This window comes from Engraulis encrasicolus, chromosome 14, assembly GCF_034702125.1.
Source record: "Engraulis encrasicolus isolate BLACKSEA-1 chromosome 14, IST_EnEncr_1.0, whole genome shotgun sequence".
Classification (NCBI taxonomy): Eukaryota; Metazoa; Chordata; class Actinopteri; order Clupeiformes; family Engraulidae; genus Engraulis; species Engraulis encrasicolus.
Window position 1 is genome coordinate 38,695,876 of NC_085870.1, and position 25,420 is coordinate 38,721,295.

The 25,420-nt window shown below is 44.4% G+C and overlaps 1 protein-coding gene across 1 annotated transcript; it reads right to left on the reverse strand.

Annotated features, from left to right (window-relative positions):
- Positions 1–276: 276 nt before the first annotated feature.
- capza1a (capping actin protein of muscle Z-line subunit alpha 1a) lies at positions 277–20,289 on the reverse strand. Its single transcript, XM_063215698.1, has 10 exons — positions 20,212–20,289; positions 15,236–15,299; positions 14,682–14,733; positions 8,693–8,756; positions 7,694–7,900; positions 6,560–6,639; positions 5,896–5,974; positions 4,921–4,992; positions 2,122–2,184; positions 277–1,584 (listed from the first exon to the last, which is right to left on the reverse strand). Exons 1-10 carry the CDS (start codon positions 20,248–20,250, stop codon positions 1,444–1,446), a joined length of 861 nt encoding a protein of 286 aa, XP_063071768.1. The 5' UTR covers positions 20,251–20,289; the 3' UTR covers positions 277–1,443.
- Between the last annotated feature and the right edge of the window lie 5,131 nt (positions 20,290–25,420).

Genomic DNA, 25,420 nt, shown 5'->3' on the forward strand with positions numbered 1-25,420 from the left:
GCCGGGTCTTGCCACAAGGTGGCGCAATGCGTATTTCTAATTCACATTTGGAATCAGGGCCCTAAGACCAAGCTGTCACTGTAAGCTATAAATAACAGCGGTTTATGTATATTATATTGAGAAACTGAAAACGAGGCCAAACAATGTGGACAGCCGAGATGATTAGTTATTATTTTCCAAATATGCTCCAACATCAACAAATGTAATTCTTGACATGTCAAAGTCACGTAATTGTGCTTGCAACTTTGAGTGAGCACCACTAAACACACTGAACAATTTTTAATTGTAAATCCTTTATTAATTTTGATTTATAAGTTTTGTTCATTCATACATCATATAAAAAATAGCAATAAAAGCTAAGTATCGAGGATGGAGAGGTAAAGGGGAGAAAAGGGAGGGGGTATATTTGTGTCAAAGTGTCAATAATTAAAATACATTTTCGATGGTGATGGGCAAAAACAAACATACTGCTAAAATGGAAAAGAACTGACAATATAGTTTATGAACTAATGTGAGGGACAAACTGTGACGAAACACTCCCTTTAATATCATCTTGTGAATGTAGCCCTATGATTTCTTTCTTTGTGTGGCAAGGTGTGTGTGGCAGCAGGAAATAAACCTTTGATTCGTCAGTAACACAGCCGTATTTCCTTTCTCAGGTAAAGTTTTTTTTCTTTTTAAAAAGCACAGTGTTGAACATGATAACAGGCCCATGTCATCAGGATTGATGCACATTCAAAGAGGGATCTTCAGACAGCAAAATTGAAACAATTTAAAGACATCAGAGAGAGACTAACGCTGAACACAGGCTGACCGGTCTTTCCAGCTAAGTCTGTGTGTGTGCATGCGTAGGTGTGTGTGCATGCGTAGGTGTGTGTCCATGTGTGTGTGTGTCCGTGTGTGTGTGTGTCTCTGTGTGTGTGTGTGTCCGTGTGTGTGTGTGTGTGTGTGTATCTGTGTGTGTGTGTGTGTGTGTGTATCTGTGTGTGTGTGTGGGAGACAGTGAGGTCTTGGAGTGTGCAATGTTGGAGTGCGAGTGCCCCTTACAAGCTTTTTGCAACACAAGGCTGACCGTATGAGGTGAAAACAATAACACCAACCTTGGCTTTCGTGAAAATAAAACAGACCAAAACAAACAAATTATTTTTTCTTTTTTTTTAAAAAAGGATAGGAGACACGTTAGCACTCATTTGTTCCTTGTGATGTGGGACAAGAGCAGAGCAGAGCAGCAGCAGGAGGAGGAGGAGGAGGAGGATGACAGAGTCAGCTTTGGCTGGGTAGCTAGCTACTACTATTCCCCTCCCTTTCAGCGTTGCCTTGGCTTTGCTGCTTTGACAAGGTAACTCGAGCAGGGCCCCCCCTCAACCAGGTGAGCGTCCGGGTAGGGCAGGCGGGTGTTCGACCGGCCGCGCGACGAGCAGGGTCAGCCGGGGCCGGGCCCCACTAAGCGTTCTGCATCTCCTTGCCAATCTTGTAGCTGAGGATCTTGTTCCAGTCGATCTTGGTGCGGGTGACTGGGAGCTGCCGCCGTAAGGCCTTGAAGGTGGTGTCCGACATGGTCTGGTAGTTTTCACTGATGGCCGTCTGGTGAGAGAGAGAGAGAGAGAGAGAGAGAGAGAGAGAGAGAGAGAGAGAGAGAGAGAGAGAGAGAGAGATAGAGATAGAGATAGAGATAGAGATAGAGAGATAGAGAGAGAGAGAGAGAGAGAGAGAGAGAGAGAGAAATGTAGTGTCAAATTGGGCCGTAGCACTGCTTCAACTGTGCAATTCACCCAGGAGGAGCCACCAAGATTTCTGACAGCTTTGATTTTCAAGCAGCCATACGAATGCTGATCATGAGGTGATTTAGCATGTCATTACCCTATGCATGTACACTACACGATGTGAGACTCACGATTGACCTCTGAGCAAACAATCGGCCCAATTCCCAATAAGTCGAGCAACTGTCAAATTGTGGCAAAATCAGGACAAAAGTTGCATTGTGTATGCCCAGCTTAACCTTACACTTAACATTAATGACAGACGTATACAGTAAGTCATTATGCAATAACTACAATGCATAGGCACACGTCCGTTCACATTTGCCATCTTTGACACAGCAGAAGAAATGAGGATACACACCTGGTATTCATTCTCTGCATCCTCTATGATCTTGACAAACTCCTTGGCGGTCTGTACCTCATTCTGTCAAAGCAAACACACAAACGTTACATTACATTACATTACATGCTTTAATCCAAAGCAACTCACATTTACTGTATCAGTCCCTCCAGTTTTTCGCGATTCAGCGATCGCGTGGATTCATGCAAATTCAATGATATTCCGCATAATTTCACGATGCCACGTAATTCCTGTAAAGCCGCATTTTTCCCGCAAATTTTCGTCAAAAAAATAAAAATGTGACTACAATACCACCGGAGACGAAAACCAATAGGAAGCATTTTTGTTAATATGTCACTGAAACATTGAAAAATAATTGCCTCATCTCAGCTGCTCCGCGTCTCTCTCCTCCCCTCCCTCACACATACACGCAGGCGTCGGTGCTGCACACCCGTGACCTTTTTTTAACAGCAGTAGCCTACTTTTCAGTGCAATCCTGGCTGGAAAAAGTATTGTTGCCCATTTATCCATGACGAAGAAGTGTATGCAGTCATGAAATAGTGGCGGTGCTGTCGCACAGTAGCAAACATCTTACGTTATATTTTTGCGCAACTTCTCCACTCTCCCCTGTCACTTTCATGAGCATGCTACCCGACGGTCGTTGTCTGATCTTTTTTCAATGTTCGCTAATGTTTGTAATTTAAAGGTCTATGTCTATGCGTAGGCACAAGCCTTCTGATAACAATCACTGTAGTGCCGATCGCAAAGGATTCGGAAGTGTGGAGTTTTGCAACTTGTTTCAGTCAAGGACACCGAGATAGGAAGTGAACGGCCCTTCCACGCTTTCACTGTGTTATTGCAATAAAGTCTTGCGAATCCATGCAACCATGCACACAACCATGTCAACGAGAGCGTGTATGCCATCACAACTTTGCATCAAGCAAATAATATGCAACAGCTTGCAATACGAGCACGAGAGAGAGAGAGAGAGAGAGAGAGAGAGAGAGAGAGAGAGAGAGAGAGAGAGAGAGAGAGAGAGAGAGAGAGAGAGAGAGAGAGAGAGAGAGAGAGAGACGCGTCTTCCAACAGGTGACATTGTAACGCTTGCATACAACCTGGCTACTGTACCCCGCGACGCTCTTCATCAGCCTACTGGTAGGCTATACCCACAAGTATTTTTTCATAACGCGCAGTCCCGTTTTCCCCCGAAGTCGTTCTAAAATATCGACAGAGATTTATGAGTGTCGCGGCCATGATTTTTTTTTACACATTGGACGCACTGGCTTATAAGACGCTCTGGCAGTTTTTGACAATATTTTATTATTGTCAATATTTTATTATTCTATATAGGACGTGTGTTTCTGAATCTCTCTCTCTTTTGTCTTTAGCCTGCTTAGACTGATTGTGGTTTTCAGTTACCAAAAAAACCCAGAAAGGGGTGCAAAATCTTTGCAAAAAATGAGAAAATGCCGCCACAAAATCAGACATTTTGACCGCAAAAATCACAAAATCCCAGTGCAAAATCCTGGAGGGACTGACTTTGTTGCACCGTATAGATTACAGTCCCTGGAGCAATATGTGGTAATATAGTATGGCATCCCATGATATGGGATTTGAACCTGCAACCTTATGATTACAGGACCGTCTTCCTAACCATTAGGGCCAAGGCTACCCACACACGCGTACAAATGTGCACATGCGCACACAAAGTCATTCAAGATAAAGAGGGGCGTCTACCAGACAGATCTAGTGCGGCTTGAGCCTTAGGGACAGGGAGCGTGCATTGGCGGAGGATGTGGATGTGAGCGATGGCTGTATATGGCAGGTACAGGCAGACAGAGTGCTGCTGTTGTGTACTGTTCTGTGGTGGCCCGTCTGCAAAGCATACTTCACTTCCTCTCTAGCTATCCGGGCCGGAGGAAGCGAGTCAAGCAACCGCAACACGGTGGGGGAGGGGACGAGATTGAGAGACAACAAATCAAAGATGATGCAGAAAAACAAAAATGAGGCGACTGAGAAGAACAGAAAGAAAAGAAAACAAAACAAGGGAGAAGAAGAAAGAAGGAGAATTTAACTGCCACCTTCTGGACTGATGATGACACGGTGAAATAGATTGAAAGATGCAGAGGTGCACAGGGACACAGACAGAAAAACAAAACAGAAAGGCAGGAGGAAATGAGGAGAGGAGGAGGAGGAGGAGGAGGAGACGCAGACAGACAACGATAGAGAACAAGACATCAGGAGACAAATAACAAACTGAGACACTGGCTGCCTATCAAGGTGGGGGGTTATAGAAAGTGAGATAAAGTGAGAAAGAAAGAAAAACAAAGTAAGAAATGCAAGAAAGAAAGAAAGCAAGAAAGACAGAAAGACAAGCATGCTCGAACTCTGTTCAATGTCCGCGGGAGTTGTGCAGCTGCCTGTCCACTGATAAGCATTGCACAGAGTACACATAGGGCACACTGTACTGTATGTGTGCCTTGGTCATATTCCCTACCTGCTTTGAAACCAACTACATGGGAAATGGTTTGTGCAAATATTGGCTATTGGCAATATTATGTCTCTAATGGATTAATAAAAGGCATGGAAATTAACTTGCAGGGGTTTCATTCATGCTTTTTTTGTTTTTACAGTAGATTGTTCCAAAGTCTACAAAGAAATATAAAATTAAGATGCTTCTGAAATTTGAAGTCACAACAAATTTGGTGCAAAATCAGGTTGACATACAGTAATGTGTACAAAATGAAGTTGAAATACAGTTATGTTTATACAAAATCACAAATGTGAAACGGGCCTTGAAGGGAGTCTATTGGTACTCACAGTGACGGTCAGTGCCTCCTTCACATCCTTATGGCTGACCAGCTGCACATTTCCATCCTCATAATAATGCACCTGCAAAAGAAGAACAGAAAACATGCATTGGAGATAGTGATCGCTTGTAGAATGTTCACATGGGAGACTCCAGGTAACATTTTTCTAAAGTCAATATTTTCACCAGATTAAATTAGTCACGGAAGTCAGCATGAGATTTGCACTAGCCTTTCTCTCAAAGAACAAATCACAATGCATTCATTGAGTGCACTGTAGTCAACACTTTTGCTTCCGTGAGGTGACCTTGCCAAAGAAGATTTTTGTTTTTGATTGATTTTCTGTTTTTCATTGAAATGAGCTCAGAGATGTACAGAGCTCAGAGATGTACAGAAGAAAACAAAACAGACAATATGCTGTCAGGATGCTAGTACAAGCTGCCTAACAAAAACAAAGAGGTATTCCCACCCATTGGGTTAACCACGAAATTATCTTTTTTTCCCCTTCAGAATCATGTTCCTCACAGAAAATGAGCCATGGCCAGTGAATCACAATTTGAAAGAGTAATAATTCATACTATTTTTGTCAAGCAAAAAAAACCTGAAAAGGGGTCCAAAAGACCTGAACACCTCACAAGGGTTAATAAATAACTGGTAGGTAGAGCACACGACTGGTGCTCCTCGTTGCTGTTTGGCACCGATAGGTCTGGATGTGATGTTGGGTTGAATGAGCATGTTTGGATGACTGTCTTGTCTGTTCTTATTTATAGTCATTTATTTTACTTTCCATCTATGTTATTTATTGATCGAGAGGACTGTCCAACCAAATTGCCCATTGATGGGATGAATTCAGTTTTCTGAACTGAACTGAACTGAACAGAACAGGGTAGGATTAGGCTTCGGGAATCTTGGGTTAGGGCCATGTTAACATGCTGGTAGCTGATTTTGACTGAACATCGACTTCAGACCTGCAGCTCTAAAGACCCACCTGGATCTTCAGGACTCCCACCACCTGGGCTGAGGACTGGGACACACTGAACTTCCACTCAGACCGGCAACGCCCATTCCTGAAGAAAAAAAAGTGGCCATAGGTCATGTCGATCACAACAAATCAACAGTCACTGACTAGTTCCAGATTTACTGGGGGAATGGTATGCGTGACTGAGCTTTATTTAGAAAAGGGTCCACATGCATCTTGTGTCCGTGTTTACATGTAGGAGAGCAGTCGAGAAGAGATGTAGGGCGACACATGACTTGTAGAGCAAGTGGGGTAGGGCATAGCAAAAAACCATGACCCCATTCAGCCCTAAAGTAAATCAGGTGATATGCAGGTCATTGTCCCCATGTTGACCTAATTTTAGCCAATGGCGACCAGAGGGGTATTCCAAGAACATGGTTGATATGAGTATTATTAAATTAAGCTGACTAAGTTTACCTACAGGAAGTGGTAAACCTGTTAATAGATAGCCCGCGTGTCATTTAGTTAAGAAAATAAGGACAAGGTCAACTGAACCAGGTGTACTACTGAGCCAGGTTCTTGGAAAAACAACCCTGCAGTTGGCACCTGAGATTTAGTTCTAAAACACAAATCAACCAAACAAAAAGATTGAGATCATCCCTCCCCCACTGAGCCAGGGCGCTAAGTATATTACCAGAAGTTTTTCGGTTGAAATTGATGACCTTCAATGCACGCAATTATGGTCTGTTGTCCGTCAATGGTTTTTCCGTAAACCTATGAAGGAAACAACAACAACATGATGGCACAGAAAAAGACTAGGCATTTCCAAGAACTATCTAATCAGTTAGGGTTGCACTGCATATTGATGATGAAACTCTTGTTTGGATTTCCAAGGGCCTTCTTGTCGGCCACAAGACACGAGAGAGAAAAGTTAGTTTTGGTTTCAGTCAGAGCTCTCTGGTGTCACTACCGTAATGCCATCCACCTCCGGTAACACGCCACAAAGGCCTGACTGTCTCACAAGATAGCAAAACAAGACAAGATGTTTCCCTCTTGACATTTAGACTTACTAAGTGGTGTGCATCTGTGTAAATATAGAAATATTTTTTGGGAATGACTGTCCATGTGCAGACATAAGGAATTGAAATTTGCAACAGCAAAATACAAACGGAGAGGGTAGATTTCAGGATTTACCTGCCACTGACCAATAATAAGACAAATTCACCATTCAAGTGCAGTAAAGATTGACATTGGGCAAGTTAATTTCCTCAACTGGTGCACATGTCTCTACACAATGACTGCATGTACAAGATGGGAGAGCAGTGCACCCGAACTGACCTCAAAACCAGGTTTCTGCAGTAGAAATACTCTGACTCCAATACAACCAAATGCACTGTGAGTGCACAACTTCAGCCATCGTAATGCCACATGTGTCTTGTGTATGCGGGTGTATCCACATGGCCTTACGATGGACATTAGTAGTAGTGGAGTAGTTCTCTTTGACACAAACCTTGAGGTGTCTGTGTGTATGTATGTATGTGTGTCCACGTAGCCTTATTCTGCAGACTATGCTGGGATAGTGCTTTTCGACACAGGCCTTGAGGGGTGTGTGTGTGTGTGTGTGTGTGTGTGTGTGTGTGTGTGTGTGTGTGTGTGTGTGTGTGTGTGTGTGTGTGTGTGTGTCCATGCAGCCTTACTGTGCAGACTCCGCTGGGGTAGTGCTCCTTGACACAGACGTTGAGGTGTGTGTGTGTGTGTGTGTGTGTGTGTGTGTGTGTGTGTGTGTGTGTGTGTGTGTGTGTGTGTGTGTGTGTCCATGCAGCCTTACTGTGCAGACTCCGCTGGGGTAGTGCTCCTTGACGTAGGCGTTGAGGGCCTCATCGCAGGCGTCTCTCCAGGCACGCAGGCCGCTCTCCCCGTCGTGGGGCTGCGGCTCGCTCGCCTCCTTCCTAAGGTGGTCGAACTTAAACGACAGCCGGTTCCGCGGGTCGAAGAAGCGCCCGTGGCCCAGGTCCCCATGCTCTGTAATCAGCACCTTCGGAGGGAGAGGACGAGGAGGATGAGGAAGATGAGGAAGAAGGGGAGGAGGAATAGAAGGAGGATGAGGAAGATGGGGAGGAGGAAGAGGGAGGATGAGGAAGAGGGAGGATGAGGACGAGGAGGATGAGGGAGATGGGGAGGAGGAAGAGGAGGAGGAGGAAGATGGGGGGGAGGAAGAGGAGGACGAGGAAGAGAAAGAGGAGGATGAGGAAGATCAGGAAGATGGGGGGGAGGAAGAGAAGGAGGATGAGGAAGATGGGGAGGAGGAAGAGAGAGGAGGACGAGGGAGGGTGAGGAAGATGGGGAGGAGGATGAGGAGGATGAGGAAGATGGCGAGGAGGAAGAGGAGGACGAGGAAGAGGAGGACAAGGAAGGGAAAGAGGAGGGATGAGGAAGATCAGGAAGATGGGGGGGAGGAAGAGGGGACATGGAGACATTATGGCCATGACTCATGAAACTTCCATCAAACAAGGTTTTGAAATTATAGAGATGTACAACTGTTTAGGTGAATGGTTATGTTGTACCACCATGGTAGTCTAAACTGCCATGCACCTTGAACTGCACTAATGCTTGTATGAAATACGAAAGGCAAGTAAAGACCACTATTGCACATGAAATTACATAGAATACTGTTCATTTTCTTTATGTATGAAATTATATTTATGTATTCAAAGATGGTTACAGACTGTATGTATGTGTGTGCGTGTGTGTTTGTGTGCACGTGTGTTAATGTGCTTGAGGATCACTTGTACGGTATTTGCTTTTCCTTCGGGAGAGCCTGCCTTACCTGGTCATCGTAGCCCTCTAGTTTGACCGGGGTGAACTGATCCATGTTGTATTGGGCAAAGGCACTGCAAACACAAGTCCAACACAAAGACAACAGTGAACGACTGAATGAAAACAGACCCTGCCCAGTCTGCCCATCCCAAGCAGCAGCAGCAGCAGCAGCAGCAGCAGCAGGAGCACCAGCAGCTAATACAGTCCAAACACTTCACGGGGCTCACAACGAGGAGTCGTGAGGAGAAGAGAAGGGCTACTCTGAGCTTGGCCGGAACAATATGATGTGGCAGCAGTTCAAAACACACCAACTTGTGAACGCAGGAGACAATAAAGGGCCGTACACACACGTCGCTGCTAGTTACTCGCTCAGCGGATGAAGTCAATAGAATGTCTACGTGTTCCAGCGAGTCTCGCTGGCGAGTTAGCGAGGAGAGTACAAGCGATGCGATGTGGGCGGGTTCCGAGATAAACTTATTTTATCTTCGAGCGACGCGAGTTAAGCGAGTAACCAATTGGAATGCAGGATACAGATTATTGACAGGTGACGTTGCCCCTGTGGTGTTCTGACCAAAGAGGCTTGAGACAAGAGGGCTTACTCACGTCATAACAGCGTAGTACGAAATGATGGCGAGGGGAGTACGGAAATGTCATTCACTGTGGAACAGGTCATAGGACAGCGTGAATGTCTGTCAGCTGTCCTTAATTACCCCCAGCAATTACTGCTGACCAACAGCTGCCGTTACTTGGCCACAAATTATCCATCATGGTGTCGCCCCCACTGACCATGTGCAAGGGAGTACGAAAATGGTATCCATCGCACCCACTGACCAATGACCATGCGCAAGGGAGTTAATTTTCCATCCACTCGTGTCCTCAGGCAACGCCCCCGTACTACACCGTGGCCAATGCATTCCCCGCCAAGAGATTGTTCTTTCTCTTGAGTTTCTTTGGTTCTGACCACCCAACTTCTGCACGCCATCACACTTTGAAGTGTTGAGGAAAATACATCCAATACAGTGTACACCATCAAAGGCTCATATGCATGGTTGTGCACAGCACACGATCAACGTTAAACAGCGTAGGCCTACATTTTGTTTCGTACGGATGTTATTGGCGCGGACAGCGGGAACCATGACAACCAGTAAACAAAATCACCCAGAGCGAGTGGCAAGTAGGCGAGTGAGCAAGTAGCGAGTAAATAGCAGCGACGTGTGTGTACGGCCCTTAAGGCAGGGGTGGGGAACCTTTTTCATTCGAAGGGCCACTTCAAATTTCTCCAAGGGCCATTAAAGACCTCCAACGGCCGTACTATGAACACAAACCAGAATCTCCCCCTGCACTTAAGGCCTTTATTGAAGGCAGACACCTTTAAAACAGACGCCACCTTCGCTAGGTCCCCTGAATATAACTTAACTGAATTGCAAAAGAAATTTCTAGATTCCTGTACAAAATATGTCATGTATGTTTCATATGAAGCTGCATAACATTCATATTATGTCTGGGGCCAGATTAAAAACAGCCTCAAGGGCCACAAACGGCCCTAGAGACATAGGTTCCCCACCCCTGTTAAATAAGGCAACTGAGCGGGGCACAAAGACACACGCTCTCTCTTGTAGATGTGCTTGGCCAAGTAACAGTTCAACAGGAAGAGGGCAGGGCACATGACACAGAAGGCACTAGAGACATACTCAACACTGAAAAGGGAACTAGATGCGGGAAATCTTGCAGCAAGTTTCCAAATTCAACTTAATGTTTCCAAATTCATTTCAGTGGTTCATCTACTTGGAAAAGGCGGGAAGGTACAGTACTGTACGATGCCAAGTAAGCAGAACGTAAAACCTGTCTGACGATGAAAACAAAGCTTTGTATTGCTTTCATTCCAGTTGAAAAGCAATGTTAGCATGTGTACATAAAAAAACAATACACAATTGCATGGAAACTCTGCTCTCTGGCAACATTCTCACAGCAGGCATGTAGACCAGTAGAGGACGGGTGCAGAAGTGTTAAGTTGTGCTACCCGATGAGGGTGAGGGGGGATGGGGAGCGCTCAGCAGTGTTAATTTCGTCAACCACGACGATGACGAAAATATTTCGTCAACGCCCCTTTTTCCCTTGACGATGACGAGACGATGACGCACTAAAAATTGCCTCAAGCAAATCAAAATATGACGAAAATAAAAAAATATTTTCGTCAAGGAGACTAAGACGAGACGAAATTTACAAGCCATGGACGAATGGACATTAAAAATCTATAATTATTTATAATTAATTTGTAATTTGTAATTGTAATATAGGCCTAAGTGTCTTGAACTTCATAGGTGATTGCGCGCTCACGCTGTGTTGCCTCGCTTGTATCTGCTGGCAGCCAATGCATGGCGCGGCTCAGTCAGTAGTTCTGTAGCCTAGTAGTTCAGTGAGTCCATTTAAGTTTAGTTTAGGTCCTAAAACATTCCCAGAGAAAGAGAAAAAATAGCCGACGTTGAGAGAAGTGTTCATTTTGAAACATGTTCAACAACCCTCTTATCCATGACGAAGACATGTGTTTCTGCAGTAGGTAATGACAGTCGCGCCAATCCTCCTCTGATACTGTCATTCTAAACCTCCTCGAGCTTCCACTATTCTCCTTTTCACTTAGGCTGTCTTAGCCCGGCGTTCGTTGTCTGTTCTTTTTTTTTTTTTTTGTAATGTTTGCTATATTTGATGTTTAACCATATGAGTAGGCAGCAAGCAAATCATGAAGGTCGGATTTGTGAATTTATTTAAATCAGTCACCGCGGGAGCGCGCGCCAGCAGGGGGAAAGTTGGCCTGTCTAAAGTAACAGAGACACGGCTACTGTAGTCTAGTTTTGAACAGAATCAATGGATGGGCGATAACTAAGGAGTTTTAAACTGTTGAGATTTGAAACTTGTTCTCGTCGAGAGCAACGCTAAAAGACCCAAGGAAGTCGACAGCATTTCCGTGCGTCTTCAGCGTCTTCCTAAGTTCCAAAAACTCTTTCCAGGTCATGCTTATCGAGCCTCGACACCCCCGACAAACAAAACAGCATTTGTGTTTAAATATTTTTATGTGCGTGTCCTTTCTATCGTCCAGTCTGCATACCGCTGCCTAACTATTTTTCCTGGGACTTTTGCAGGGCATACGAAGTGGGCTCGCGCATCTATTTAAGCCTATTCCACACATGCCGCACGAGTCATTATCGTTCTCTGCTCGCATTGCCAATTGAAAACAAAAAACGCTAACTTGCATAGTCTAACATCAGCAGTATTTTATCTGACTCGTGGTCATCGGGAAGCCACTATCAGGGAGACTTCTTGAACTTCATGCAGACTTGGGATGTCTGGTCTTCCCACTGCCGGCAATCTGCAGGCTTTAAGTCCCGCGGTCAGGTGAAGAAGAGCATGTAGCTTCCTCCGTGATCAAACTCAAAATGAAATATAATATGCAGCAGCTTCTAATGCACGAGAGAGAGAGAGAGAGAGAGAGAGAGAGAGAGAGAGAGAGAGAGAGAGAGCGCAGCCTGCACCTGGATGTGTGTGTGTGTGTGTGTGTGTGATGCTCTTTTGCTCTATGATGTTGAAATTACTGATTTGGGTTTAGGTGGAAAATGACCAAGTAACAAGGTGAATATTTGCTTCAATAGGCAATATTAGTAATACTTTGTGAAATAACAATAGCCATCGTAGGTTATTTATTTTACACAATATTGACAAAAATGACTAAAAATTGAAATGTTGACTAAAATGACTAAAATGACTAAAATTTGACTATGACTAAAATTGATTTTCGTCATTTTGACTAAGACTAAGACTAAATTGGGAAGGCAATGACTAAAATATGACTAAGACTAAAATTGATTTTCGTCATTGTGACTAAGACTAAGACTAAATCAAAAAAAGCTGACGAAATTAACACTGGCGCTCAGGCCTGTTACAGCCAGGCAAGCAAACTAGGCCACTGCCTGGGGTCCCAGCTGAAAGGGGACCCTGTGGTGATGACTGGTTATGTAATTGTATTTAAATGACAGCAATAACAAACCTTGTGAGTGTGGCAAAACTTACCTAAACTCAATGACCAAAAAGTGCAATAATTGTGCTATTCAACCCTCTTGAGGGGGGCCCTCCCCAATAGTTTGAAGAGGGGAAAAGTGCCCCAAGTTCCTCTTCACCTAGGGCCCCCCCGATTCGAATGACCCTGTGAGCTGTTGATGGACGGGGGTCAGGGGAGTCATGGGTCCTGGGGGCAGTAGCGTGATGGTACTGTGGCTATGACCATTTCCAACCAGCTACCCCATCAAGGGAGCCATACGAGCAAAGTCCCTGTTTGCATAGATTATACCCAAATCATTTTCAATTCACTGATACAGTGATTGGGTTTAATGTAAACATAGTCCAAGACTCAACTATTAGAGTTCACCACAGCTCAACGCAAAGACAAGCCACGGGAGCTGAATGTAGTAAACAAGCAGTATCTAAATATGCAAATAAACAAACAAGCAAACAAACATACAAACAAACAAAAGCAATAAAGCGAAGAGCCTGAAGGATATCAGGGGGAGAAGAGGACGGGTGGGCCACTGGGACAAACAAAACCAAATGCAGATGGTTGGGGGGGGTATGAACTTTCTCTACCCAGAGAGATATTAGACAAACAAGTATGTACAAAGCAGAGATGTGGACTTGTGACTTGGACTAACTTGTGACTTGAGTCACAAATGATTCGACTTGAGACTTGACTTCCCAATATTAGGAATGACTTGTGACTTGACCCGACATTTACACTATTGACTCGAGACTTGACTTGACTTGACAGTTTTAGCTTGCAATGACTTGCAATAGCGTTCCACGTCAATTATTTTTTTTATTTTTTTTGCATTTGTGTGAAAAAAACGCATGAAAGAAAGAACAACTAAAAGATTTACTTTTAACCATAGTCACAAACCATGCTAAAAAAACATGGTCAATTGTGGGTTGCATGGTCACCCAAAAAACATGAAAGCTGGTTTGCAGCCGTGGTGTAATGGTTAGGGACTTGTACTGAAGATCACAAAGTTGCAGGTTTGAATCCCACCCGTACCTCTCCCGACACCTCCATCTATGACTGAAGTGCCCTTGAGCAAGGCACCTAACCCCACATTGCTCCAAGGGCTGTCACCAATATGTGCGTTGGATAAAAGAACAGTTAAGTGTAATTTAATGAATAATTATAAACCGTGGTAAAACCATGGTTAGTTTTTAGAGTAAAACCATGGTTCAATTTATAGTTAAACCTAGTCAAACTAAAAACCAATGCCGAAACAATGCTCAAAAAACTGAAATCATGGTATACCATGGTCGATTTTCGTAAGGGACATGACTGGCGAAGGGGGTCATGCAAAGCAGTGTGGAGAGGTAATACATTTATTAACAAAAGTAATATGTCAATATTGCACATAGAATACAATGTGACTTGTTAAGGACTTGGAAAAAATAAGACTTGGACTTGGACTTGACTTTGGCACGACTTGGACTTGACTTGGTCAAATGTGTAGTAACTTGTGACTTGACTCGGACTTGATTGGAAGGACTTGAGACTTACTTGCGATTTGCAAATTAGTGACTTGATCCCATCTCTGGTACAAAGTGTACACAAGTAAGACAGGAAACAAAAATACTTTTGACATTGAGTAGGAGGAGGGAGTGAGACATATGAAGTGAAACATGGAGAGGGCTGGAGGGATATAAAAACAGGACTATGAAGAGAGAAAGTGAAAGAAAGGAGGAGAGGGCGAGACAGAGAAACTGAGAAAGAAAAAAGATAAGAGAGAGAGAGAGAGAGAGAGAGAGAGAGAGAGAGAGAGAGAGAGAGAGAGAGAGAGAGAGACAGAGAGACAGAGAGACAGAGAGCGAGAGACAGAGAGCAAGAGAGAGAGAGAGAGCGAGAGAGAGCGAGAGAGAGCGAGAGCAAAAGAAAAAGAGAGAGGGAGAGAGAGAGAGAAAGCGTGTTAGACAAGACTTACTGCGCCGCACCCTCCCTGAGAATTCCATCATTGTTGAGCAGTAGCCGCACATCTGGAAAGCAGGAGCAGACAGTTAGCCACTGGGCCACTGGAGACAGCTGACACAGAGACCCCCTGCTCTGGAGCAGAGCCGGTCCGCATCTGAGCCACAGTTAGCTAGGATCCACTCCACGGCCAGCTGTGAAGCTGTGTCATGTCTAGACAGCCTTACAGTCAACTTACGGTTACTCAAGTGGAGGAGATAGTGGAGATTCAGCAACAGACTGCTTGTAGTGTTCAACCAATTTTAAGGATGATTCATACTAACGTGCTGAAGAAAATATATATGTCTATATTTATCTAAATAATAACAAGCAAAATAAAAAGGCAGACCGACTGATTGTCAAGTCTCCACCAACAGAACTATCTTATATTGTCTTCAGAAAACATGTTTCAGATGGATTTTGTCCAAAGTGCAGAAAGTGGTTATAAAAGTTTATTTTTGTATTTTTCGTCTGGCTTTTCTACATGGCAGGTCTTGGTTGTGGTGCAGAGCCAGCAATGTTTCTCCTCACCGTTGAAGACTTCGTTGAACTCTCCAGGAGGAGCGTGGATGATGAAATTGGCAGCAATACGCACCTGTAACAGAAAGAGTGAAGAAAAAAGACAGGAGGTGTAAGAGACCATCGTTAAATGTGTGTGGTATTCTCCATCAGTTCTTCATCAGTGACTGTACTGTGGTAGTCTGGCCTAGTCATGCATAAGCTCCAGTCCAACACATTTTCCTTCCATGTTACATCTGGGCCGGGTGATCTTTAGTTTTGTTACCAGACAACCGGCAAATCATCGAACCGGCGAGGGACAAGGGAGCACTTGACCAAGCTACTCTTGACCATGGGTGTCCATCATTGGTTTGGCAGAGATAGCAAAGACTTACTGCTAAAATATACACTGCCTGTGTATACACTGCCTCCTAACCTGCTGTTACAGTGCCTATCTTTTGTATTTTCCAGGACATTCAGTGACACTGATAGTCTATTCTGCCCAGTTCTGTACTGTCTGCGAGTCTGGAAAATTGGTCACCTCTGATGATGAGGCACAACTTCCCAGTTCAGATTGGTGGTGCTACTCATACTGCTGTTTATATTTATTCAGAGTGAATAAGAAAGAGCATAGATAGTACACTCCATACACACGCTATCCATGAGTCTAGGTCCAATCATACATTGCAGTACAAGCCACAAATTACACAAGGGAGGACAATTGAGAGCCTCCAGAATGTCAGAGCTGTTTTACACCCCCACACACATCTGGACTCCATTACAACGATTTGTTGACATGATGACTGATGAATACAAAAAATAAGCCCAAATGCCTTATTCTGATGGCAGATGTTTAGAAACTAGCTGCATAAATAAACAAGGCCTCGGCCTACTTCATTAGGAGGAAAATGCACATGAAAGTTTTCCATGTGGATGGCATCATTCCGTGTGGTTGGTTTAGCTGACGTCAGGCTTTGCCCAAGCTACACACGCCCTTGCCCAAAGGATCAGAGTTGTTGTAAGCCTAACAGTGAAATCCTTTCAACAAGGGAAATTACAGAAGTTGTTCCTGAATGGTGAACACCAGGCCAGCAGATTCAGACAAATCAGGGTGAAGATTCAGTAGCAAACCAGGTTATGTTAACCTGGAGATTAGTTGGTGATTCAGCTAAGAGCATCATTTTCGCTTACCTGAATGACCCCTGGCTGCAGGCTATTTATTTGTAGCCTGATTATCATCGATCATCTGATTGTTTGCTTCCCAACAAAGTGGGAGGAGTTCCCGTATTTGCGGGAACTCAGAAAGTAGTTGCATTGACTCTTGACCTGACTGGAACACCGCCCCATGTGTGACTGCTGCTCTAGTCAAATTCAGTGCCTCAAGACAGCCCATATCCATATGCTATGAAGATGTATTGTGGGGACAGGAGCTGCTGTTCCAGCATTAAAATACTGAAGAGAGCACACAGCGTTCTCTTCTATCAACGTCCCCAATCTCAAGTGGTTACACTTTGCAACAACAACAACGCAAGCACTCACAAACACATAAACAAAACTGACCACCCAAACGCCAGCTGAGACTCTAGGGGGACCCTTGAGACTGAATGGTCATACTTTGCACATGTTTGTGTTGAGAACTCTCTCTTTTGCGTCAGTGACAAAATAAAACGGGTGGCCTGAGTCATGAAAAGTTGTCAGCTGTGAGCGGAATTCAAAGAGAATGTGGCATGATAATCCTGGCTAGGTTAACCTACAGGAGGTGGTAATTCTGCCAATACATTTGCTTAGCCCACATGCGCCATTTAGTTAATAAAATAAGGACTCCAGGCTCTTCCAGATGATTTATCATTACCTCAAGGACCACTTTTACCTGGTTTACTACTGAGCCAGGTTCTTGGAATACCCCCAAGATAGTAAGAAGGATACGGGTCAATGACATTTTAGTAGTAGCACACGTCAAGGTGGTGCACCCACAGCTAATGCCACAATTTAATGGATCATGTTTTTTGTTTTGTTTTTAGTGGATTATCTAAGAAGCATATTCATTGCAGTACGTTAATTACCAATTACTAATTCATTTAAATGGGCATTAGCTGTGGTTGCATCTCATGATGTCTGAGCCCCAAAAAACTGAAGTTACTGAACCACAGAATCCCTGCACAGGTCCTATCCTCTTGGGAAACGAAACGAATGGGAAACGAAAACAGCCCTGATGGTGAATAATGCAGATGTCAACAGGACACGTGCAAATGAGAGAGAGCAAGAGAAAAGCAGCAGTGGGCAAGATCATAACAAGAGGCAAACAGACTACATAGAAAGTGAGGGGAAACAGAAAGAGAGCATGTGTGTGTGTGTGTGTGTGTGTGTGTGTGTGTGTGTGTGTGTGTGTGTGTGTGTGTGTGTGTGTGTGTGTGTGTGTGTGTGTGTGTGTGTGTGTGTGCGCACACAAACGGAAACTGAGCAGTGTTCTTTTCAGCAGTGCTGACGGGAGGCAGAGAGGCTAGTCCATAGAAGGCAAGCAAAACGCGGGGAGAGAGAGAGAGAGAGAGAGAGAGAGAGAGAGAGAGAGAGAGAGAGAGAGAGAGAGAGAGAGAGAGAGAGAGAGAGAGAGAGAGAGAGAGAGAGAGAGAGAGATCACAACAGAGCAGAGCAGGGGAGCAGAGCGGAGCGGAGCAAGGGAGACGCCACCCAGCCCTGGGCTTTTCTTAGTTGTGTGCCTGCCTGTCTAAGCATGAGCAAGCACAGCCTTGCTTGGCACACACACAACTACACTGCGACTCCAGTCAAAAGTACAGGACTGCCCGCAAAGCATAGCCTATAACACTTCAGAAAATTGCCTACGGGCTAAAACATTCATTTATTTAGTAGAACAACAACAAAAAATATACATCTACTTAGTGTTGCTGCAATGCCTGAATCAATCGTGTGTGTGTGTGTGTGTGTGTGTGTGTGTGTGTGTGTGTGTGTGTGTGTGTGTGTGTGTCACTAAGGCAGGTATGGTACACAGCCCGCAATGCAGAAACCAAAGCCAGAGACACACCATCAAAAAGCTAAATTCCTTGCCGAAATGTCAGGGTCAGTGCTAACAATCCGCTGGACAGCAGGTAAACAGGCCAGCATTGGTCACACAGCATTGCTAGACTGTAATACATTTGGAGTGATAATTGGAACCCCCCTTCCCCTGATTGAGTGATGACAAAGATGGCACCAAGCAGGGACAGGAAGCAATGTGGTGCACTGCAGAGTGTGTGTGTGTGTGTGTGTGTGTGTGTGTGTGTGTGTGTGTGTGTGTGTGTGTGTGTGTGTGTGTGTGTGTGTGTGTGTGTGTGTGTGTGTGTGTGTACTAGTGTAGGGTGTGTGTGTGTGTGTGTGGGGGGGTACTTCTGCATTGAAAGAGGAAACATTGCATGTCTGCTGCTTGAGTTGAATGGAAAAGGAACTGTAACGTGGTGTTCTTGACTCAGTTGAGGTTAGTCCTGTGAAGACACCGATGTCACAGGGCGGGCTTGTTCTAGTTCTCGTCAAAGACCATTGCCTGAATGGGTGAAACTTGGCCATTTTCTGCTCATTCTGCAAACTTACAGCAGAGCACACATCTTAACAGATTTACAGTAGACCGACTGACCCACTGATATTTCAGAGACCATGCCAGTTTCATCTTGCTTTTTTAAAAGAGTACCCTCTATGACCTAGAACAGGACACCGGTGGGAAAATACACCGGAGGCTGGAGAGCACTTTAGTTGAGGAATTACAAAGGGGTTGAAAAAGGGTAGCATGTAAATAATAGATTTGGATACCTACCTACCTACCAAAGCACAATCATGCCAGTGACATGGGCTAACTGGTGGTATTCTGGTGTTCGAAAAGTCATTAGTTCTAAAACGTGAGCTCACGCCCGTGCGAAATTGTAATGGGAGCCAAAACAAGTCCACAGGGTAATAGCGGACAAGCACTGCCACATGCCGCGCATAAATAATCACGTTGCCCAGGCATGCAACATACCGGTCTGCCAGAACAATTTAAAGCCCTGAAGTCACAGATGCCTTCGAGATTATGCAAGCGACGCGGCGGTGTTTTTCTTCATCTGTGACCCAACTAGGCTAAGTGCAGTCGTTCTCTACTTCCTTTCTTGGAGCAGATATCTCAAATACCTACCCCACCGGCGGCAGGCCTACACAGGTAACGACGTGACCAAAGGATTAAAGAGCTAGAGAACAGACAGTCACAAGTACGGGCATGCAGAATGCAGGGATGGTCTTGACAGCCCAGGAACAACAACGGGTTTAAACTGATGAGGGGCGCTGTCCCAAAGCAAACAAAGGCCGAAGGCATGCCTTTACACGAATACATATCATTCTAAACAAACAAACAAACAAACAAACTAAAGCTTTTACAGGCATTTCGGCTCGCGTCATTAAATCTGCTAAAATTCAGCAGCACAAGAACTCAACTTGAGGATCTATCGCATAATCTTAAAACATCGAAGCAAAAGCCACAGAATCCATCACAACACAACAGAGAAACGGAGTCGCTTCCCTGAACAAAGGATTACTCTAAATAGATAAACCACTAATCTATTCTCATAAGCACAGCAATATTGCCAGGTACACAATGTTGGTAAACTTACTTGCCATTTGTAAACTAACCAGATTGAACGTACCCTAGGAAGTGTATTGGCAATCGATACAAACGCAATGTCGCAGTATGACCATTATTTCAACGACAATTAACACAAAAAAACAAGAGAATTGACAGCCGTATCGATGCAATGTCATAATCTTTCGTTGTGTTTATTTCCAGACAGTAGTTAGCATGCATAGCTAACGTCAGCTCAATCAATTGCGAATGTCACTTACAGCTTGCATGCTCACCCACAAACACTGACAGAAATAATTACGCATTTCATACCAAAGAATTACACATATACATGTATTTTACCAATTCCACCTAAATGAAAACACAAATAGCCCTCAAAACTTTCATTTCATTCACCTTAACAATTCCTTACCTTCTCATCTTCGGTAAGCTGCTCCTCAAAGTCGGCCATCTTGGCTCATCTGGGCAAACCCCAGTCAGCTGCATCATGGGAAACCTAACATGATGGGATTTCAATTTTCAAGCTGTTTTCAAGCTTAGTTTTTTTCCATTCGAAGATAGATAGATAGATAGATAGATAGATAGATAGATAGATAGATAGATAGATAGATAGATAGATAGATAGATAGATAGATAGATAGATAGATAGATAGTTTTTAATCATCATTGTGTCATTGCTCTCTAAAATGAATGAGGGCCTACACATTTGATATGTACGGAAGACGAGAGCGGCCCATCTTGTAGTACACTTTTAATTCACCTTGTTATCCCGAGATAACGATATAATTAATTCGAGACCTCGAGAAAACGCAACAATTATTCCGTGATCTCGAGAAAACACAACAATTATTCCGTGATCTCGAGAAAACACAACAATTATTCCGTGATCTCGGGAAAACGAATCATTTTTTTTATAATCAGCAAACAGCTGACAAATGGGTCATTCATAGGCACCACGGGAAGAGCTTTTGATGACTTCGGGGCTCTCATAGTTGAAACGCTTGTCTTTACAATGTCTGGAATAATGGATAACCTAATAAGGCAATATTTTGATCAGGGGATGACACAGGCAGAGATTGCATTAAGTCTTTTAATAAGGAATAATTTCAAAATTAGTCCGCGGCACCTCCGCAGAAGACTGGCCCGGCTTCGTCTGTACCGACGGAGATATAGCGATCCAGCTGAGGTCGTAGAGTTCATCTCGAGTCTTATGAACGGACCAGGACGGCTTCATGGCTACCGTATGATGCACGCAAGGTGCCTTTTAACTGGATTCCGTGCCAGTCGGGATGTCGTTGCGGAGATCCAGACCACCCTTGATCCCGTGGCCGTGCAGCGTCGGAAATGCAGGAGACTGCGGCGAAGATCATACAGTGTTCCGGGGCCTAATTACGTATGGCACATGGATTCATATGACAAGCTCACCCCCTTTGGCATTGGGGTGAACGGGTGCATCGATGGATTTTCGAGGTATATAATTTTGATGGAAGCAACTCTACCAACAGCAACCCGTGCGTAATCGCAGCCTATTTTACGCAAACTGTCTCTAAACTCGGAGGCTGCGCCAAAATCCTGAGATCATGGAACAGAAAATGTCCATGCCAACAGACTACAGACTTTTTTCAGGGAAGATGACACTGGAGAGGCCCCTGGGCCCCCTTGTGTTATACAAGGAAGGAGCACGGCAAACCAGAGAATCGAATGTTGGTGGGGGATGTACAGGAGACAGAACGTGGACTACTGGCGAGACGTCTTCAGAGAGTTCCAAGCTACGGGTGATTTCAGCGGTGATTTCGTCGACAAGGGTCTTGTGCAATTCTGTTTCCTGAAGATTATACAGGTAAGGAATCAATACGCAATATGCTATTTATTTTGAGAGTAAAACGGTTGAAATAAAGTGGTGGATGTGTGCGTAATATTGTGCGTAACGGTTTGGCCATTGTGCGCAACTAGCCCAATTTGCTAGCCTGATTATCATCGACATTCAAATCTCTTGAGGGTGTTGCGTCACTAGGAGGGCACAGTCTGGCTACCAATTTGCAACCCTTGCAAGGTGTTTGGGTGACCCATTTTGCTTGAGAAAAAAAATATCAGTTATTATTGTTATTATTGTTTCACATTGACATTCACTGACTTCGAATCTGAAAGCAAAACGAGAGACCCCCCTTGCTAACCCCATTACATATTTCTATTACACTGGAGGTGTCGCTGGGTCATTTTGACCAGTATCATTTGGGGGGGGGTTATAGAGCAATATTGTCTAAACTCTCTGATATAATAGTGATCACATGTTGAGTAGACAAGGCAGGGGGTGAATTATGTGGGAAAATGAGTGCCAATATTTTTGGGTTGTGCATCAATGTTGGCTCAGTCTGAGAGTCGGGACAGTGACTCACTTTCTTCACCATTTCCTTATCTTTCGCTCTCTGAATCTCTCACTCAAAAATATATTTACACAGAAATTCACAAGCATGATGAAGGGAACATGGTGAATACGAGCTATGCCCCCCCTAACATTATTTTCCATAGGCCCGGGTCAAAATGACCAACACCTTCAACAAAAACACAAACACCTTACAAGGGTTAAAGCCGTTAATTATAGTTGTAAACAATGCTTCTCACTAATTGCCTGCCTTACAGGACGAGCTGGACACAGTGGTGCAAATGTGGGACAACCATCGCATTCGTCCGGGAAGGAATGGACGTGATGTCTACCATGGCAAGCCAGTGATGATGTACAACGTACCTGAGCTGTATCATGCAGAGAATTATCTGCATCCAGTTGAACTGGACAAAATAAGCACAATCCTAGGTGAAGACATTTGCCAGTGGAAAACAGATATTTCATGTGACATTGACCTACATGACTTGTGCTTGATGGTGATAGAGGAACACAACTTGACTCACCGCCCTGGAGCTGAAGGAGCCATTCAACTCTACAAAGACCTGAGGCCATTGATAAGGGCACTCCTGGAAGAAGCGGATGACTGATCAAACATATTACTGTTATCATCTGGGTTCATTGTTCCCAATGCTAGACTCTTGCCTTAATCACTACACTGCCTTACTTGCTCTAGGCTACCATCATACAGTCACACAGCATTTTGTGCTACTGAATCACAGGGTCAGGGCTGAAAATGTATCATTGTACATATTATTGTATACCGTATATTAAATGTAGTACTACTGGAGCACAGGACTGGAGAAGAAGTACAACAAGCACTATATAAAAAGTTTTGCAGCGAAAATGTCTGGAAATTCAAAATGGCAGACATGGAGCATATCCATCTTTTCAAGAATGAAGTGTGCTCTTTCCCAATCATAATGAATAAAGCTAGATTTATGCTTCGCTCGCATAGAATCTGCGTCCGTCCGTTTTCTGTCTATGCGAGTCCACGCCCCCCTCTCAGAGGCTCTGCGCCCGTCGTCTAGCGCCTCGAAAAAATTCTAACTATCCGTCGGACGGACGCGGAGTACGCAGACAAAAAGGCACTATGATTGGTCGTCTCGCTACTTCCTTGTTCTGTTCTTGTGGCAGCGCAATGCCAGTAGTTTGCGAGAGCAGAGCTGTATTCTGTTAAAAACTTTATTAATGCCTTGTGTGTAAATGTGTGTAAATACACGAAGCTAAGCTAAGTAACAAACAATGCATCAGTTGAACACTCGTGGCACAATGCCTGCGGTTTTACCGTTCCTCCACCGAATGTAAACACACATCGGCAGAATCAACTGTCTTTACATGCTTGCATTTTCTGCTCGTGAAAACAGACTGGGTATGTCAAATAATGATACCACTGCATTGCCTTTGCAATTTGTGTGAAAATACCTAGCTAACCGGGATAGAAAGCAACATTGCTTAATAATGACCGCAGTGCTGCTTACAATGTAGGCTAGTGAAAGTAGCCTAATCGCGCAATTTCAAATGTGGCTGGCAACGAGACCTCGGACCTCGCAGAGCTCGCAGATGCATGAATACAAAATTGGTTCGTGGCCACTCCCACGCGACTTTTCACGCTCGCAGTTGCTGAAGTCTAATCTGACCTTAAGGCTGACAATGTGAGATTGTGATAAGCAGGCTTGTTCGTGAAAAAGGTCATTTGTGAATGGGCAGCATGAATTCTGGAAATGAACTGGAAATGTTATACAGTGCGTCTTTAAATATTAAAGAAAAACTCTACTACTGAAAGGAAAAGTTAAGAAGTAATAAAACAGCCCTGATGCACAATTGCCATCAAGGCAAAGGGATCTCAAACAGTTAACCACTGCCTCCAGGTTAACTTACTCAGATTTGTCTTTTAACTGTCCTTATCAATTAGTTATTTCATCATATGAAAGTGGAAATGGGTGTAAACACAACTCCAAAAGTTCAGACACTGTATTGTAGTAGCCTACTACTTCCACCTCGTTACTCTGACATCTCTAGTGCCTCATGTTTGCATACTTCAGTGGTTTTTCTCAGTACTAAAGTGGCATATACTGGCAAATGTTGATATTCTAGGGTCTATGGGTGCGTTCCAATATGTGACCTTGTGTCCTCCACTTGTGCTTGTGGCCTCGTACCAGGAAGTAATACATTGTAATGACATCAAAAACAACAGCATTATATTTCAATATCTCGCAAAACTCAATTGTAAAGTCATTTTTCTCATTTTCAAACAGGATGGTAAATGAAGAATAGTCCGCCAAAAATTGTTTTGGCTAGGCTGACAGCGGGGAAAACGTAATCGTTTTCTCCACAGAGGCGGGGCATCATCAAAACGTGAGGCCACAAGCCCAAGTGGAGGACGCAAGGTCGCATATTGGAAAGCACTGCTGTGTCACCAGGCAAAAATGCCTACTTGGAATTTACCCTAGCAACCTTGAGGAGTTGGGACACACCTCCAATAAGACACACGGGACTACAGAATTAAAGGGTTGATTTTTTTTTATTTAAAATGAGACCACACAATGAGAACACAGCAATCCATGTAAGTAGGGTGAATAACTACCGGTATACACAGCACACTGTAGGTCAATCAACTTGGGCGAGCTGGTTGGAAGGGGCAGGAGAGAACAGCACTAGTCCACAGGTCAGGGGGTGGATGGGAGCCCGATGAGGTCCCCGTCTTTGGGGGAGGGGAAAGCAGCAATAGTCCGATCTGTTAGGTCCCGTCCGGTACCAGCGGGCTGTGCAGCTACATCAAATGTGACCTGAGAGGAGGCATACAGAACACAACACTGTAATCAGGTTAGGCACAAGTGTCATTACAAACTTACGCGTGATGACAAACCCACGCCAGGAGAGGGACAAAGCCTGGGCAGCAGCAGAGTAGGGCAGGTACAACGGGCCAGGGCAGGTTGCTGTTCCTAGTTCCAGCATGCATACAGGTAGGGCTCAGGGGTAGTGAAAGAATATGCATTGATGGAGCAACAGAGACAAGCACAGCACTGTTGCAGCAGTTCAGGTGGTTAAAGGGTTAACAGCATGCATAGGGGCAGGGATTGGCACTTGGGGGATAGCAACAATTGCACTGGAAGAGATCGGGGCAGCAACAGCAGCATGGATCAGGCCGGCTGAAGTCACTGGGTGCATCCCAATATGTGTCCTTGCCTCCTCCACTTGTGCTTGTCTCCTCGTCCCG

What these genes read in the sequence shown, in the direction of transcription:
- capza1a (XM_063215698.1), bottom strand. Translation starts at nt 20,250, where the DNA reads ATGGCCGACTTTGAGGAGCAGCTTACCGAAGATGAGAAG. An exon ending in TAGAGGGCTACGATGACCAG is followed by an intron (nt 7,901 to 8,692) that starts GTAAGGCAGGCT and finishes CTCCCTCCGAAG; the next exon opens with GTGCTGATTACAGAGCATGG. An exon ending in ATGCAGAGAATGAATACCAG is followed by an intron (nt 1,585 to 2,121) that starts GTGTGTATCCTC and finishes CTCTCTCACCAG; the next exon opens with ACGGCCATCAGTGAAAACTA.